The 17,494-nt window shown below is 48.9% G+C and overlaps 1 protein-coding gene across 1 annotated transcript; it reads right to left on the reverse strand.

The window, feature by feature from the left end:
• Positions 1-1,187: 1,187 nt before the first annotated feature.
• Positions 1,188-6,064, reverse strand: PCBD1 (pterin-4 alpha-carbinolamine dehydratase 1). Its single transcript, XM_008642731.2, has 4 exons — positions 5,956-6,064; positions 2,361-2,492; positions 1,937-2,017; positions 1,188-1,421 (listed from the first exon to the last, which is right to left on the reverse strand). Exons 1-4 carry the CDS (start codon positions 5,956-5,958, stop codon positions 1,323-1,325), a joined length of 315 nt encoding a protein of 104 aa, XP_008640953.1. The 5' UTR covers positions 5,959-6,064; the 3' UTR covers positions 1,188-1,322.
• Between the last annotated feature and the right edge of the window lie 11,430 nt (positions 6,065-17,494).

Consider the following 17,494-nt stretch of genomic DNA (forward strand, 5'->3'; position numbering starts at 1 on the left):
AGCAGCCTGTGGTCAGGTGCTGTGTTGCTTTTGTGCCTTTTAGTTGTACTTTCCCTGTGTTTGTGCCTTGGCTACAGCACAGCTGGGACTTTACATAAGCAGTTTTTACCTGCTCCGGCTTTGATCATCTCTTTGTCTTTCAGACCCCAGTCACTCTGAGGTGAAGGGACCTGCCATTTCTGTGTGAAGTTTTTCCGTGGCAGAAGCACCTTCTTGAGAGCAGTCAGGGCAGTACCTGCCCTTGGGAAAACCTGTTGGTGTAATTTGATCAGTGAGGCCTCTTTCCAAAGAGCCATCAGGTTAAACAAGATGTTTATTGTAACATCTTGAAATACTGTAAACATTTTCAGTTGGTATCCTACTAAAGGCTGGTTTTAGTGGGGGTGAGACCACGTGCCTACCGCTAGCGAGGGGTTACAGCAATGACAAATTGCACAGCACGATGCTGCTTGGTTACAGAGAAGCCAGAGGGTTCACAAAACATGTTTTAGGCAGAAAGCACATTCCAAGAGGTAAAAAACAACAACATAGGGGCTGGATGGGGGCAGGCTGGATGGATTTACTGGTGCAGTGGTGTAACATGACTCTGGAAGGACATGGCCTGTTGGTGTGAGTCCAGAGGAGGCACCAAGATGATCAGAGGGGATGCAGCAGTTCTGAGGAAAGGCTGAGAAAATTGGGATTGTTCAGCCTGGAGAAGAGAAGCTTTGGGGTGACCTAATTGCAGCCTTCCAGTACCTGAAGGAACTGACAAGAAACATGGAGAAGGACTTTGTACAAGAGCATGTAGTGACAGGACAAGGGGGAATGGATTCACACAGAATAGGTTTAAATCGGATATTGGAAAGAAATTGTTGTTCCCTGTGAGGGTGATGAGGCCCTGGCACAGGTTGCCCAGAGAAGCTGTGGCTGCCCCTGGATCCCTGGAAGTGTCCAAGGCCAGGTTGGATGGGGCTGGGAGCAACCTGGTTTAGTGGAAGGGGTCCCTGCCCGTGGCAGGGGCTGGGACGAGGGGGTCTTTAAGGTCTCTTCCAACCCAAACCATTCCATGACTATGATATTCCATGACTCTATGACTGACTCCTGGTAAAAGGCTCAGTAGTGAAGGGGGTGTGGGATCTCATGGCTAATGGGTTTAAGGATGGAATTTGCAAGATCAGAGGTGGATACATGCACCCTGAGAAGTGCCTCCATCCATCTGAGCTGCACTGGGGAGGTTGGCGAGGTGTCGGGCAGTCTGTATCCAGGATCTAGCTTGGAAGTGGGAGAAGGCTCTGGGTGCAGCCATCTAGGCAGGACACAGTGGCTGTGTGTATCACTGGTCAGGAGAGGGAAGCTGCCACCTGCTCGATGAAGCTGGCCAGGTTGATGTCTCGCTCTGATAAACCCCCGCAGTCGTGGGTGCTCAAGGTGATGTGAACCTAAGGCAGACAGACAGACAGGCTGAGTATTGCTGACAGAAACAGCAGGGCTGGTTTCCCCCAGTGCTGCACCTGATGAGGCAGTAGCTCCAAACTTGTTAGCAAAATTCCCTGGGGTGGGAGAGGCGCTCTGGCACTTTTCCTGGTTTTTCTTCTTCCTACAGCTCATCCTGGCCACAAGCTGTCACTGCCACCCCTGCCCTGGTCACAGCAGCCACCTGTGCCCATTTCCAACTCACTCTTTTCCCCAGAAGCTTTTTCTGTGGCTACTTCTTGATACTGATTTTAAAAAGCAACCCTGGTGCCAGCCTATGGCAGCTACTGCTCAGCTGGACAGGGAAAAAGGAGGAGGAAAGGATCTGTGATAGCCACAGGCTGGCTGTGGTATGGAAATAGCATCTGAGGGAAGAGGTCCTTCTGATGTGAACAGGACTCGCTGCTCCTGTTTTATCTCTCAAAAAAGGGATCTGCTCCCTAAAGTTCTCTGCTTTGTCCCCACAATCCCTGTTTCTTACCTTATTGTACACATTGAACCATTCGGGATGGTGATCCAGTTTTTCTGCCTGTAGAGCCACTCTGGTCATGAAGCCAAAGGCCTGTAAAGTAAGAAGAAAAGTTAACTCTGAACCTGCAATATACTGGTTTTCACCCCATTACTATTAATTTTACACTGCCTGTGTCTAGATAACTCAACCAAATGCAAGGCCTGGGATAGTCTGGGAGTTTTCTATGGGTTTTCCTCTTCCTGAGGAGTGTTTCCCAGACAAACTCTATGCTGGGTCGAGCACTTCGGGTGTCTTGGGTAGGCTATTTTGCTCAGCCATTCCATTTCAGGAGAGACACAAAGGGGTTTCTTTGGCTGAGCTTTGCAGAGGGGACTCCCTGCTCCGCAAACCGAGTGTCCCAGTCTGTAAAACTTCATGCCCCTGGTGCTCATACCCGGTTGAAGTCCTTGAAGTGGAACTCTTTGAAGATGGCGTCTCTGCCTTCCACCTCATTCCACCCCACAGCTCGCAGGTTTGGCAGCAGCTGCTCCCTCTCCTCCGTGCTCAGCCTGTGGGCTTTTCCTGCCTGGCACCATGGGAAGGAAAGGGAAGAGAAGATCAGTGTGGCAGAGGTGGGATGAAGCAGATGTTCAGAGTAATGAGGCATCCCATGGGTCATGGAGTTATGGGAACAAGGAGGCAGCTGCAGAGTGGGTGGGAAGGTTGGAATATCAATGTCCTCTGCTCCCTGCCTGGAATACTTTCTGCAGGTACCGAGGAAGTCCAGCTGGTTCCTGTCACTGTTGTACCAAGAACGGTGATAAATGACGCAAGTCCAGGATGAGGTTCAATGGCCAAAAGCGGCTATATTTAATTATATAAATCAGCTTATGTAACTTTGTTCACAAGAGTGGCATAACATCATTGGGTGCTTGACCATCCGCCTCCCAGAGTGATTGGCTGAACGGTATAACACCCATTTCCAAAATATTTTTCCCAGTGTGGAAAACAAAGACACAAACAACTTGCACCTGTGGAATAGTTTACAAAACTTCAAACTGTTTTCCCAGCTACTTTGCGTGAGAAAGCAGACTTTCACAGGTGGCTGCAGAAAGCTAGAAAATCTCTCTGCTAGCTTTTTAGTATCCACAGGTCCCTTCTATCCTCTCACCTACAACATCTCACACAGTGCCTGAGGTACTCCGAAATGATACCTGTGTAAAGTTAAACTCCAAATTATATTTTATTTTACATATAATCTTCTGGGGGAAAAAATAAAGCTTAAAAAGCTGAAGCTCTTATGATCATTTCTAGATCTGAGAGTTGCTTTAGGGGTCCCAAAGCAGGAGGGCTTTTTATTTATTTGTTTGTTTATTTGTTTATTAGGAGCCTGCTTTTGAGGAGAAAGAAGTGGTGTAGATCAGAGATGAGTCACACTAAGCTGCAGTTCAGCTCCTTTTCCCATCTCCTTTATATTACAATGGAGTTTAAGAGGCTGTTTCTGTCTGTGAGGAACAAAGGGCAGAGGGAGGGATTGTGGTTGAGCTCTGCCTTGGGCAGAGCTGCGGGTACTTAGTTTTTAAGGGGTGGTAATGGGGAAGCAGCAGTTCTTGGCTTTGCGGAGTGTTTATAGGCAGAGATGAAACTAAAATGAAGCTCTTGGGCATGGGGGCAGCCTGAGCCAGCTCTGCCCTGGCTCTGCAGGGAAGTGAGTGCACAGGGGCACTGCTCTCTGAAATGTTATGTTCTGGCAGTTAAAATTCTTTCACAGAATTGCTGATTGTTCTGAGTTGGACGGGACCCACAAGGATCATCAAACTCCAACTCCTGGCCCTACACAGGACAGCCCCAAGAATCCCACCATGTGCCTGAGAGCATTGTCCAAATGTTCCTTGAGCTCTGTCAGGTTTGGGTGAGTTGATCTTTCCAGTTGGTGATGATAAAGAACAATATCTCTTCGCGATATCCTTTCCTTTATGTGCTGTAGAGCCACGTGTGGCAAGTTGGATATAAGTCTTGACAAATCTGGCCCAGTTTTTTGTGGGTATTTGGTCAGTGGCCCCTTGAGACACTTTGCTTGGGCATCAGTGCTCAGAAATGGCACCTTAAACAACTGAGAAACTGAGGTAGATCATCCTCTCCTATGGCTTCTCTGTTCACAGGCTGTACAAAACCAAAGAACCAGCTGTGAAGCTGATGTTTTTGTGGGTGGTTCTTGCATGTTTTTGGGAAGATTGGAAAGATGATACCCCATTCCCCTGGCTGTGTGGGTGCCTACTTGTCTGTGGTATCCGTGACCCTTAGACTGCATGGAATGGAGAGTGCCAGGGTGTCACTGAACCTTAGCACAGGATGTCTGGGGGTGGGATGCTTCCTGTTCCCTTGGCATTGCAGCTGAAAGGAGTTTTGGGGAAGGCCTTCCTTGCCTCTGCATATTTTGGCCTCACTGCATTTTGGACAACCCCCTGCCAGCCCTGGCTCTGTAACCCCCCTCCCTACCCACCAAATGTCAACCCTGTCCTCTCTCAAGTCCTGGGCTGGGAGGGAAGGTAGTGAGTAAACATGACGTAGCTCAATAAACCCTCAGCCGTTGCCCTTCCCTGCTGATGGTGTGATAAGCTGGGCACAGGTTGCTTAGCAACTGGATAACGTGGGGCAGAGGATGGCTCTGCACGGGGCGCTGGCAGGGGGGCACCCACAGGGGGCTCTGATAGGAATAGAGCAGGGGCTGCACCAGGATTTGGGGCCAGGGGCTAAAACCTGCTCCTTATCGGTGCTATAGAGAGGAAAGGTAAAAGCTGGAGTTGTTGCTTGGAGCAGAGGGGTATGGATGCAGGGGGCTGGGTTCCAAACCAACCTTCCCTGGGCAGAGCAACAAAGGGACATGGTATAATTGTTGTTGGACCCTTTTCTCCGTTGACTATGTGGGAGGATGGCCCCCGAGGCTTCTTCCAGCCCAGCTCCTCTCAGGCACCCCCGCACCAATGGGAGGCATGGGCCAGGCTGAGGTTTGGCCCACAGACCACACAGAGCCAGCTCCTCTGGCTGTGTCTTGTGATGGCAAACCCTCTGCCTGGAGCACCACCCTGCCCTCCACTCCACTCCAATCCCTCGTTCTTCACCCCAGGACATTGGCCAGCCTGCTAGTTTTGTCAGGATGGCATGTTAGTGCTTTCATGTGCTCTCACTCCTTTAAAACACACTCTTCTCATTAGAGAAATGAAATTATTTTGTTTTCTTCTGCTGGCTCTCAAATGCCAAGGAGTTGGGATTTTAATTTTTGGTTTTTTGCCAGCAGGAAACCAAGTAGATACATTGTGCAACTGAGGGAAAGGAACCTGCATGGGAAATTGGGAGAGTTTGAACTCTCTGCTCTAACTAGAATCTTCCCTTTCATAGAATCCCAGAACGGTTTGGGTTGGAAGGGACCTTAGAGCCCATCCAGTTTTACCTCCCTGCCATGGGTAGGGACACCTTCCACTAGACCAGGTGGCTCCAAGTCCTGTCCAATCTAGCCTTAGACACTTCCAGGGATCCAGGGGCAACAACAGCTTCTCTGGGCAACCTGTGCCAGGGCCTCACTACCCTCACAGGGAGGGATTTTTTCCTAATGAAAGGTATGACTTTCCACCTAGGAGAAGGTACAAGGGACAGCCCTGGGTAAGCAGGCAGGACTGGAATGGTGTGTTCCACAAGGCCCATGGTCTTATGCTTTCGTGGAAAAGCCGATTTCCAGCCGCCCCAGGCGTGTTGCAGGGCTGTGCAGATGGAGCACACGTGGGGGTCGTCCTTGTCCTACAGAATGTGAGAGGAGGTCGTTGCTGGCGGACCCTCTCCCTCCCCCTTATAGAGGAATGAGCCTGGAGGGCGCTGCCTTTGGAAATTCAGCAGCAGCTGGTGGAGCTCCCGCGTTACTGATTAACCACTCGCAGCGCTCTGCTCCTTTCTCCCTTCCCTCCTGCCTCTCCTCAGAGCGTGGATCTGCCGCTGAAACATTTTTGCCTTCTAAAAGGCAGAAGAAACAGCCGGCTTTCCCAGCAGCGACTTACCATGGCCCGCGGGTCTCCGTGGCCTCCCTCCGCGGTGCGGGTCGGGTGATGCTCGCCGTGCCGGATCCCGCTGGAGCCCGGGATTGTCCGGGATGGCGGGAGGCGTGGCGAGGCTATTGGGTCCACCCACGGCCAGCCGAGCCTTCCTAATACTGGCCGCCTGCCTGAGGGGCCGCACGGGGCCGTGGGGCTCCGGGGATGCCCAGACAGGATCTCTTGGAAGCCCTGCACGACGGAGCCCCGATGCGTTTTCCCCCTGAACCGCCTACCCCTCTCCTGGGGGTCACTTCCTTAACCTGGGGCACAAGGAAAAGGTGGAGCGGGATGGAGGGGGCAGTTGAAGCCGATACCGCTGGATGCTGCTGGCAGCACGTGTGAGGAGTGAGATGGTGGTCCTGGCTGAGCGTATGCATGAGCTCAGTGTACTCATAATCACCAGATCATTGTCTGGGGCTACCGGGATTATATCTCAGCACGTAGACGAAGAGCCATGGAAATGGGGCGGAAGAAGGCGAAGTGCCCCACAACACTTCCGAGCGCTTTAAAGCTGTTTTCTCCCGTTGCCGAGGGAATGGCGTGTTCGTGGATGCTGAGTGCTGCTCCCTGGCATTTTACCTCTCCAGGCCAGGTGGATTTGTGCCCATGTCCTGCAGCACATTGTCTGCTAAACCCACTCACGTGATGGGCAATTTACCAGTGCTGACAACAATTTTTTACTGTACTGGTGTATGTGGTACACAGAAATTTAGCCCCCTGCTATTCCCTCATGGCTTTTTTCACCTTTGAAGCAATTAATTCCAGATTTTTTTTAAATACATTGTGACATAACATCCCTTGTATATACTCTTGTGGGCAAGACAGAGGGAAGTAAATCCTTCTTTTTTTTTTTTTTTTTTTTTTTTTTTTTTTTCCCCTCTGTAGGTTTGTTTGCCAGGGTAATGAAAAGGAAAAATGAGCATCTTTTGTGTCCTGGGAGATACTGAGTATCTGTTTGGGGAGAAAAGACTTGGAGAGCAATGAAGCACCTCAGAAGAAAAAAATTACGTGCAGATGCAAGGCTGGAAGCTTTGCTGTGGATGGCAGGAGGAGGTGTGCTCTGAGGTTTCCAGCAATGAAATCAGGAAGTGGGGTTGCTTGTAAGGTTGAGAAAGGCCAGCAGAATATTTTCTTGGCCTAAGTTGGAATTGCAAGATTGACAGTTTCATCACAGTCCAGCAGAAGTGTCCCTGTAAATAATAGTTTGAGCAGGTGAACTGAGGGCAGCTGGGCTGGGTAACAGTGCCTCTGTTGGCCTCCCTATTGATCTGGAGATGGGCAGGAAGCAAATCCCTCATGTTACCTGGCTTTTGCTCCATTGGATTTTACTCCAGCCTACCTGGGAGCTGATCCTATTTCCCTTGTTGACACGTGTGCTGCCAGTGCAGAGTAACTGATGGCCACCTCAGCTCCCTAGAGGTTGAGAACATGAGGAGAAATAGGATTCCTTACACTGTCTTCTCATTGCTCAGCTCCTTTGTAATGGCATTTTCTCTCCTGGGTGATAAATCCAGCCTTAACTGCCAACCTTCCATGGGAGGGGTCTCTTGCACAGGGATGGGCTGATCCTGAAAAACAACAACAGGGCAGCCGTGATTTTCCTCACTCTACACTGTGGAATTGTGTCCAGGGAAATCCTTTGGCTGACTCAAACTTCTGAATGTCTAAGTTCCCGATTTGCACAGCTTTAATTTCCCTTTCTGAGATGGGACCCTTTAGGTTTGTTTTTAATGATTAATTGAGGGCGTTGGGCAAGGTGTTTGCTCAGAGCAGTTTTCACCCTGTGCAAGGGGTGAACCTGTTTACTGGATTTTTGCTCTTTTTCCCTCTCCATTTTGTCTGTTTTAGAGTTGTGCTGCTTTTGGTGGCAGCTAAACCCACACGTGTACAGGATTCTGCATATTTGGTGGGAGGTCTCATATCACTCACCTACGGCTATTTTGTCAATAACTTTTTAACGAAATATATCGGACCCTGAAAGCTGCTTTGCTTGAGAGCAGTGTTCTGTCTCCCATCTCAATATTTGCTTTTTGAATTTTGCCCTCCCTCCTCATTTCACTTTCCCTGAACCATTTTGATGGCCCAACAGAGCAACAAGTGTTGTTTGGTTGGTTTGGGTCTCCAGGCTGAACACCTCCAGCTCTCCCAGTCTGTCTTTCTGTGAGAGGAGCAAACAAGAACAGCAAATCAGTGCCCAAAGGGGCTCCAACGAGCTGGAGAGGGACTTTGGACAAGGGCCTGGAGGGACAAGACAAGGGGGAAGGGCTTCCCACTGCCAGAGGACAGGGATAGGTGGGATATTGGGAAGAAATTCTTCCCTGTGAGGGTGGGGAGGCCCTTGCACAGGTAGCCCAGAGAAGCTGTGACCCAAAGGGTGTTTGAAGCCAGGGTGGGCCAAACTCCTTCATCATCTGCAATCTGAAGCATTGCTCTCATGGCACAATAGATTTAATTAAAGAGTTTGTTTAGCACTGGGGGAGGGGGGAGGGGTTTATGGCAGGTGTGACAAAAGGGCCCAATAAACAGAAATGAAGCATTAATTAATTATGTGTGAGATTTCCTCTTGTAGCAGTGTTTTATCAAAATCAGTGAGGCCCTCAGAGCAATGAACAAAATAAATTGGAGGCTGGCAGAAATTGGGGCTTTGTTCTGCTCACAGTGGGTGTTAGGTGAAGGTTCTTTGTGTCAGGCAGAGTGCAGGTACCCTGCATGGAAAATAAGGTGGAAAAATAGCAATAAAATGGCATAACCACTTCTAATAGGTTGAAAACATGAATCCCAAAGTGGGAGGTGACTGTTTTCCAAGGGATATCAGAGCATACAGGAGTGAGCAGTGTTTCATTGAAGGGAGGTTTCCCAGAGGAGGATGATGCAAACCTGGGTTGTCCGAAGTATCCAAAAGCACTTTGCTGTGGATCCCTTCTGTGTCAGACTGGTGCTGTGTCGGGGTCCCTTCCCCCTGCCATGTGGTCCTGGGAGAGGGGCCCTGGGGGGAGGCACGGGGTTTCCCTGGCCCCTGGTCAGCCTTGTTCCCCATTGGTTGTTTTGTGTTCCCCCTCGGGTCCCGTGATTGCCGCAGTTCCTCGGCAGAGCTCCGGCCACGCGGCTGGAGAAATAAACATCTCTCTGAAACATCTACCAAGAATCAGTCCATATATATTTCTTTTCCATGGGCCTTGTTGTTTGATACGTTTGTTGCAGTAATCCCCCGCTGTAACAGTGCTGGAGGACACCGCCTGTTCCAAGCCAATGCATGGAGAAACCTGGCATGGTTTAGATTTGGAAACTCAGAGTTGGGACAGAATAATCCTGTTTGGACTCTGTGTTTGCCCTTGAAACCAAAAACAAGGGCCCTGGGTCCTGGCAGCTAATGTACCCCTGTATCACAGGTCTTGTCCTCTAGCTTCCCAAGAGTTTGCTCCATGGTCCGTAGCAGACAGTGGTGAGATCATGGAGTTTGTGGCCTTGCCAAGGTCACCCAGGTCCCTGCAACAGGATGCATTTGCCCCAGGGGAAGGCAGTCCATCAAAACTGCCTTCTCCCCACCCCTTGTTTTGTCTGGTTTGCTGATGGATTAGTCCTGTAACTTGGGTTCCCTGGGCACAGCTGGAGCCCGGTGCAAGGGAAGCTTCTTGTATTCGTTCAGCTTGTTTTCTGACTTCCAGTCCAAATTTGAATCTCTTTGCTAAACCGGTTGGATTTTCTGGCAGATTTGCAGGGGTTGCAGAGGGTAAGTATCTTGACAGATCTGGAAACCGTTTTCCCATGTTAAAGAGTTTTGTTCCTTATTTATTCAGGGAGAGTTCGGCACTGCATGTTAGGCGGCTGCTGTACAGCCACATCTTGTCACTAGGGGTCAGGAAAATGCTGGAAAACCAGAGGTGTGCCTGAGACGGCAGTCCCTTGCAGGAGGGCACAGGATGAGGGCTCTCAGAAACCTGCCTGATCCCAAAAACCGGCAGTGGTTCCTGGCACTGCCACCCCTGCGAAAGTGTGGCTGTGCTCTGTGAAGCGGCTTTTCAGCTGGACCTTCGGGATCAAGTTGTTTCCCATGAGAAGCATCTCCAGATCCTTTGGTGTGTTCCAAAGCATCCGTGCCATTGCTGCGACATGCTTGCATTGAGGGTGTCTCTCCAGCCAGATTGCTGGAGATCATGGAATGGTTTGCATTGGAAAGGACCTTAAAGATCATCCAGTTACACCCCCTGCCGTGGGCAGGGACACCTTCCACTATCTCAGGTTGCTCCAAGCCCTATCTAACCTGGCCTTGGACACTTCCAGGGATGGGGCAGCCGCAGCTTCTCTGGGCAACCTGTTCTAGTCCCTCTCCACCCTCACACAGAAGAATTTCTTCCCAATATCCCCTCTAAATCTCTCATCTTTTAGTATTAAACCATTCCCCTTTGTTCTGTCACTCCAGTTTCTGATGAAGAGACCCTGTCCAGTTTGTGGGTCCCTATTGCAACAGGCTCTGCTAAAATCTTGTCCCCATATAATTTGGCTGCCATTGCTGTTTTCAAGTCCTGGAAGTCCTCGGGTTTTATTCCCAGCTTTGCAATTGCAGAAAAAAAGCAGTAAGGGGACAAGAGAGGAGCCCTGGGTGTGGATGTAAAGGTGAGGTCTGTCTATACAAATGTTTTATTGGGCAGGATTAGAGAAGGCAGGGAAGCTTTTGAGTAAACAAACCCTCTGATCAGAACCAGAAACATCAGGCTCCAAAGCCAGATGAGAACAGTTGCTCAGAGATTAGTGAGGTATTTAACACCTGGGGATGCTTTAGAAGGAAGGAGTGACTGTAACATACAGGACATGGTGAGAGGAGAAAAGATATGCTAAGGCAGCGGTTTCCTTGGAGACAGAGAAGCAGTTTATGCGCTGTGGCACGTGATGAGGTGCTAAACGGGACAGGGGCCAACTCCAGGAGCTTTGCTGTACGGTAGCGTTGTGAATTTTATTTCCTAGATCTGCCTTTGGGTGCTGTTTCATTGTAGTGTTGGGGGGTTTTTTGTTTGTTTTTTGGTGGTTCCCCCTCCCCCCCCCCCTCGGATCAGGGCTGAGAAAGCAGATGGAGTAATTTTGGTTTTTTTGTGATAAATGGTCCCCCGCTGGTTGGGGGGTATGCCTGTCTGTCACGGATTGTCTGTGGGAGTGTGCTCGGGTGCTCAGCTTCATCTGCAGCCCTCCCAGGAGGTGAGCTGGGGAAGTTTGGGAGCACATGGTAGTATCCAGGCGTGGAGCGTGGTGTACAGGGAGCTGCTGGAGATACATTGTCGAATTGTGCATTTTTCCTAGTGCAGAACCTGCTACTGGAAACTCATGATATTCATGTCAGGTGCAGCACTGACTTTTTTTTTCCTTGTTAGCATTAAACATACTCTTTTGGTGAGGTTACTCTCTTGTTTACATTACCACCTCTCTTCCTCCTCAGCCTAATGAGCTTTGTGCTGCTTCTCAGAAACTGAATTTGTCTGCTCTGCTTGTTCTTGCTATTAGTGGGAAGGACCACTGGACTACGCTGTCTGCACTGTTTGTTTGAAGCAGGATCAAAATTACTGGGAAAATTGTGTACGTGGCAATCTTAAGAACCCAAAATGCCACTGTGCCTCAACTGCTGGGGGTAGCGAATTAGATAATGTAGCAGCTTGCTTCAAAGTCTGGGGATAAAGAATTCTGGAGGCAGGCACAGTGAGGAGGGGAGAGAAGAAATTCTACAAAGTGCCATTGATTCACAGCCTGGTGAATCGCGCTGAAACCGGGCCAGGAGACACTTCAGAGACAGAGAAGTAGGTATTTGGTTTATTTGGATCGCTCCTCCAAACACACACACACCGGTGCTCCCTACAACACAGTATTAAGGGTTAAATTATGAATATTCATCACATTCCTTGGGACAGGCGTGGTTATACAAATTATTTCTCGGAAGTCATTAATATCATTAGCATACAGGTCATGCATGCGCTGTATGTGTGTCCTGGTGGTCGCACTGAGGAAGGTTCCTCTTCTTCCTCGGGGGTCTTTCTGATGAAGATCAGTAGTCTTCCTCACAGTGCCCTTTTCACCTTTCTCCCTGGGAATGCGTAGTCCTTTGAGGAGTGATTCAGCAGTCTCTGAGATGATCCTTGTCCCCTCTATCTTGACAAGATTAGGGTGAATTCGGCTTCTCAGGCTTTGTAATTAACATCTTCTGTCTGAACTAACATTTGCTGTCTCCCAATAGCTAACTTGTGCTTACATGAGTTAGTTATTGACTGCCCTTTCCTCACTGGGCTGGGAAGTTTGTGGATGTGCTACAGCAAAATGGAGCTGTGTGTGATTTCAGCCAGCTCCGCTTCCCTCTGTGACAGCTTTGTATTGCTTGGAAGGGTTTTGGGCTCAAAAGGAGGGACCTGTCACTCACAGTGGTTTGTTTCAGCTCTTGGACTTCTGCTGACATCCCTCTGAAGTGCTGTTGAAGGTTGTCTGAGTAGTGCCTTGGATCTGGAAATTATTCCTCAATGTTTATGACCTTGCAAAACTGAAGTGTTGGAGCTGGAGGGGAGGAAGGAGAAAGGGAGGTGATTGTTTCTGATCCAGAGTAGAAAATCGCTGGTGCTGTGAGCTCCTGCAGGACATTGCTTGGTGGCACCAGCTGTCCTGTGTTATCATCTCAGAGCTAATGTCCTGTGGCAAGAGAGCTTTCACTACAACTGCTGCTGCTGTTGCCTGCTCGAGGCACCATGGGGAGTGAAGATGTTGGTGACAGTGTTGTAGTGCTGGGAAAGAGACCCAACTGTTTTCTGGAAGGGAATAGATTTAGATTAGATGTTAGGAAGATTTAGATGAGATATTGGGAAGAAATTGTTCCCTGTGAGGGTGGTGAGGCCCTGGCACAGGTTGCCCAGAGAAGCTGTGGCTGTCCCATCCCTAGAGATGTCCAAGGCCAGGTTGATTTGGGATTGAAACAATCTGGTCTAGTGGAAGGTGTCCCTGCCCATGGCATGGGGTATAACTGGATGATCTTTAAAGTCCTTTCCAACCCAAACCATTCTAGGGGCCTGTGTCTTGTAGGATTTCTCTCAGCCATGAGCCCCTCAGAAGGTCCTTGTCCTTGGAGAGGCTGGTTCTCATGCTGGTCACACAAAGGGAAGGAGAAGAGTAGGAGTGTGTCCCACAGGGGCAGACAATGTTTGTTCATGGGATGGGAGGGTTTCCAGTGTGAGGGTGTATTGGGGAATCTACCTCTGATGTATCATCAGGCTGAGGAGAACTCATTAGTGGCTTTGGACAAAATGGAAAGTAAAGAAGGCCAAGGGTAGAAGAAGAGGGAGAACAAAACACGAACTTTTCTCCCCAAACTCCTATTCCCATTGCAATAACAAAAAGGATGAAGAGCTCCAGGGCAAGTAGGAGATTGTGATATTGACCACCATGACAGCAAGGACTAAAGCCAGCAGGATCAAAAAGCAACTGTGGGCAGTAGCAGTGGCATCAGTCAGCGAAGGGAGTGTTTTCCTCCATGTATCAATCAGCAGTTTACAATAAATGCCTAGCATGGAAATAAATAGAAGTTCTGTGGTAGTGTTGCTGCAGACCTGAGCCTGAGGCCACAAGGAGCTCTGTAATAACTGAGCCGTCTCTTCTGATGCACAGTGGAGCAGGTGAGGCTGATTCACTCAAGCCTGGTGACTGCAGCTGCTCTGCCTTCTTAAGCAGGTTTATATGACTGATGGGTGCCTTAAATCAGCTGAAGGGTTTGAGAGTGCCTCACCCCAATAGCTCCTTGGAAATTCAGTCTTGCTTTTGTAGGCAAATTCAGCATAGGGCAGGAGGGAGAACTATGATATTTGAAAGCAATTGCAGTTTTGGGCACCCTCCTGGTTCTGCTGCAGTTCTCCAGTGCACAGATGTGGCTGTTGTGAGGGGGAAGGAGTGAGAGCCCACCCAGTGTCTCTTACCCACTTCATCTGCACAGCAAAATTTGGGATCTGAATTGTTGTGTCTGGAGCTTAAGTGTGGACTGCAGCATCAGGCTCCCATTTTGATTAGTGGTGTATAGCTTTCATTAATTAATGCTTTAAAATATCTGCTACAAACCTGCTGGTTTGTGGGCTACAAATCAGAGAAGTCTGACTCTAGGTGCTGTGGTTCTGGGGCACATTTTGGGTGTTCGTTGCCAGAAGTCACCAACCAGGAGGGAGGAGTTGGGGAAGTTTCTTGCTGTTTTTGTGGTACCATCTTCTGATGAAATTTGAGGGGCAACCTGAGATATACACCAGTTTTAGTTTAAGGGTGACTAGACTGGCTTTTATTTCACTTGCTTCCATTTACGCTGCTGGCAGATTTAGTTGCACTTTAGCATGTAGAATTGTGGTTTTTCCTTACAGAGCTCCAGAAAGGGTATTTTAGAGCTTGCAGGAAACCAGCAAAGTGGAGAACAGGTCAGGACCTTTCCCCTCTTTGCCCTATGCCTCTGTCTTCACTGGCAGTAAGCATAGTGCAAAAGCCACCTGTCTTATTTTCCTAACCTCTGTAGTCAGTGATCAAGTCTGCCATGTCAACAAAAAGCATGAAAACCTCTGTTTTCTGCTGAGGCAGAAAGATAATTTGTGGCTCAGGCATGACTGAGATGTTAGATGCCAAAATTATGACCACTGTCAGATTGGCTGGATAATTTTTACTCCTAAGCCTTCCACCAAGATGATTTTCAGTGCTTAGAAATTAGTCTTACTCTGCAGAGCTGTCAGTGTCTCCCAGCTGTGTCAGTGTGTGCTCTAACAAATGTGTGTATATATGATATAGCTATTTCGTCATCATTCCTTGCACTTCTCCAGACACCTGGGAAGCTTAAGTGCAGCTCTCCTCTCCAAGAGGTCACTTTTGTTAATTTGTGTTTTGGTTTGTTTTACAGTAGTGTAGAAAATTTCTATAACAAGCTGCTTGTTGTGGGATTGTTGGTTTGTGTTTTTTTTTTTTTTCCCCCCCTAGGCTGTGTAGACACACAGGGAGAAAGGTTTCATGTTTTGAGTAGATTATGCTTGAAATGTGTTGGGGTTTTGGGAGTTCCCCTTCTGTTCTTTTTTTTACTTGAGGAATTTTTCCCTTATATGTTGCTGGGGTGACAAATTGCTGGGTGCTTGGGAGAAACAAAAGACCTGACCATAGAGGGAGGGGTCCAATGGGCTACTCTTTGTCACCTGGGCTTGTGGGGGTAGCTCTCCGAGTTCCGGTGGAGAGAAAGGCTGGAAAGAATTCGTCAGCACTGCAAGTTTCTGTTTTTTTTTCGACTGCCTTCCTTCTACCGGAGAAACCCTGGGATTCCCAAGCCCGCCTTTCCCTGCCCTGCTGGGAGCCGGGCCGTGGCCGCCCTGCCTCTGTCGTTGCTTCGAGCCTTCGCTACTCTGTAGTTCTGCACGCCCTGCCTGCCCAGACCTCCGGAGGTTCCGCTGCAGCTCTGGAGTTTGATCCATCGCATCTGCCACCCGGGATTTGTGCTCGTCCCTGCTGTTCCAGCCTGCTGTCCCCGAGGGTCTGGCCGGACACCGGGCTCGGCCCGGGGATCGGCTGCCATGGGGTTCGTGAAGCCTTTGTTCCATCCATTCCTGGGATCCCAGGCCACCAGTGCCGCGTGCTCCCCGAGATCGCTCCGGAGCGCCCCCTGCAGCCGCGGGGGAACCATCGCACCTGCCCCGCTCACCGGAAGCCACCAGCGCCCCTGCCGGATGCGAGTGGAACTGCACCCGAGGGGAAAGTGCCTGACAGCCGAGAAGGCTGGCACTGGGTTTGTGCTTCTGTTTGCTGTTACTGCCATAGATATTGTTGTTTGCTTGCCTTGTTTTATATATATAAATAAATAAATAACTTTTATTCCTATTCCTCATCTCTTTGCCTGGAAGTCCCTTAATTTCAAAATTATAATAACTTGGAGGGAGGGGGGGATTGCATTTTTTTTTTTTTTTTCATTTCAAGGAAGACTCCTGCCATCCTTGGCAGACACCTGTCTTTCAAACCAAGACAAAATGGATGTGAGGAGATTTTATTTGTAGAGGTAGGGAATGAAGCAGGGAGAAATTGGGACCTCAACGTGTTTAAGACTCAATTCAGAGTAAAAGTTTGTATCCTCAAAAGGTAGAAAGTTGTTGTAAAGGGGGGCTGTGCTGAGGTCTCTTGTCAGGTCTGAAAGAGGGGTAGATCCCCTTGCAGAAAGGAAACAGCAAATCCTTTGGGAAAAGGAGCATCTGTTTGCAGACCTCTCCCAGCACTGATCCATGGCCACGTTCATCTCCACCCCCACTGGTCCTTCCTGAGGACACTTGGCCCTGTAACAACACATCTCTTCCTAGCAGGAGGCAAGAAATGCAAAAAATCCATCTGGAAGAGTTTTTTGCCTTTGTTTCTTGTGGTGAAGGTGAGCTGAGAGCCTGCAGTTGCCTCATCCTTTTGGCTATGCTTCCTGACTGTTTTGGGTTCTATTATTAGTAGCTGATATGCTGGTGGAGTCACTCTCCTCCTAACTCTGCTAATTAATCAATGTGCCCCATGACAGCTCTTGACCATTAAATAATATTCATTAGTATCCAGACCCCAACAGTATGGATGAACCCATCTATCTTCATTCGCTTTTGGATTTCAACATCAGGAGCAGGAGCCAAAAGTGTCAGTAAAAGGGCACTTTCCTTCCTCATCCTAGTGAAAACTGACCTTGATGATATTTTTCTTTCTTCCCTTCCCTGCTCTTTGTGTCTTGGTTAAAGGAGAAGATGGCCAGTAGCTTCAGCTCCTCTCCTTATCCCAAGTGACTATCCTAGGGGAAAAAGGAGACAGGATGCTCTTTAGAGGTGATAAATAGCATATGATTATCCTTGTTTTGTAAGGAATCCAATAATGTCTCTTGGGTCATGAAGGAGAGAAAATGAAGAGCGATATTTATCGATGTCCAAGTTACCTTCTTCCTCCTAACAATTCACTTGGCCAGTGGTGGAGCCACATGTGCACACAGGTAATCCTAAATTGTCCAAATCTGTATGCATAACCTCAAAACTTGGAAGGAGGAAATGTTTTGGAAGTGTTTCCTGAGCCAGCCAAACATCTGGTGTTTTCCTGGGAAGCCATGGCTGTGTGCTCACCCTTGCTCCCCAAAATGAGAGGATATTGCTGTCCTTGCTTGTTGTCTTGGTTTGAAAGACACGTGTCTGCTAAGGAAGGCAGAAGCCTCTCTTGGAATGGCAGATGCAACCCCCTTCCCTCCGAGTGTCTCGGTTTTGAAAGACAGGTGTCTGCTAAGGAAGGCAGAGGCCCCCCTTGAAGTGGCAGATATAACCCCTTTTCCCTCCAAGTTATTATATTTTGAAATCAAGAGCCTTTAGGCGGAGATGTGGGAAAATAGGAATAACAGTTCTTTACTATATATATATATATATGTATATAACCAGTCAAACAAAACAACAACAACTATGGCAGTAACAGCAAACACAAACCCAGTCCCAGCCTTCTCGGCTGTCAGGCTATTTCCCCTCGGGTGCAGTTC

The sequence above is a fragment of the Corvus brachyrhynchos genome, unplaced genomic scaffold (genome assembly GCF_000691975.1).
Source record: "Corvus brachyrhynchos isolate BGI_N302 unplaced genomic scaffold, ASM69197v1 scaffold279, whole genome shotgun sequence".
NCBI lineage: Eukaryota > Metazoa > Chordata > Aves > Passeriformes > Corvidae > Corvus > Corvus brachyrhynchos.

Excerpts from the sequence above, each read along its gene's own strand:
- PCBD1 (XM_008642731.2), bottom strand. Across the intron at positions 2,018-2,360 it reads ACTTCAAGGACTTCAACCGG|GCCTTTGGCTTCATGACCAG; the intron begins GTATGAGCACCA and ends CTTACTTTACAG. Across the intron at positions 1,422-1,936 it reads GGTTCAATGTGTACAATAAG|GTTCACATCACCTTGAGCAC; the intron begins GTAAGAAACAGG and ends TGTCTGCCTTAG.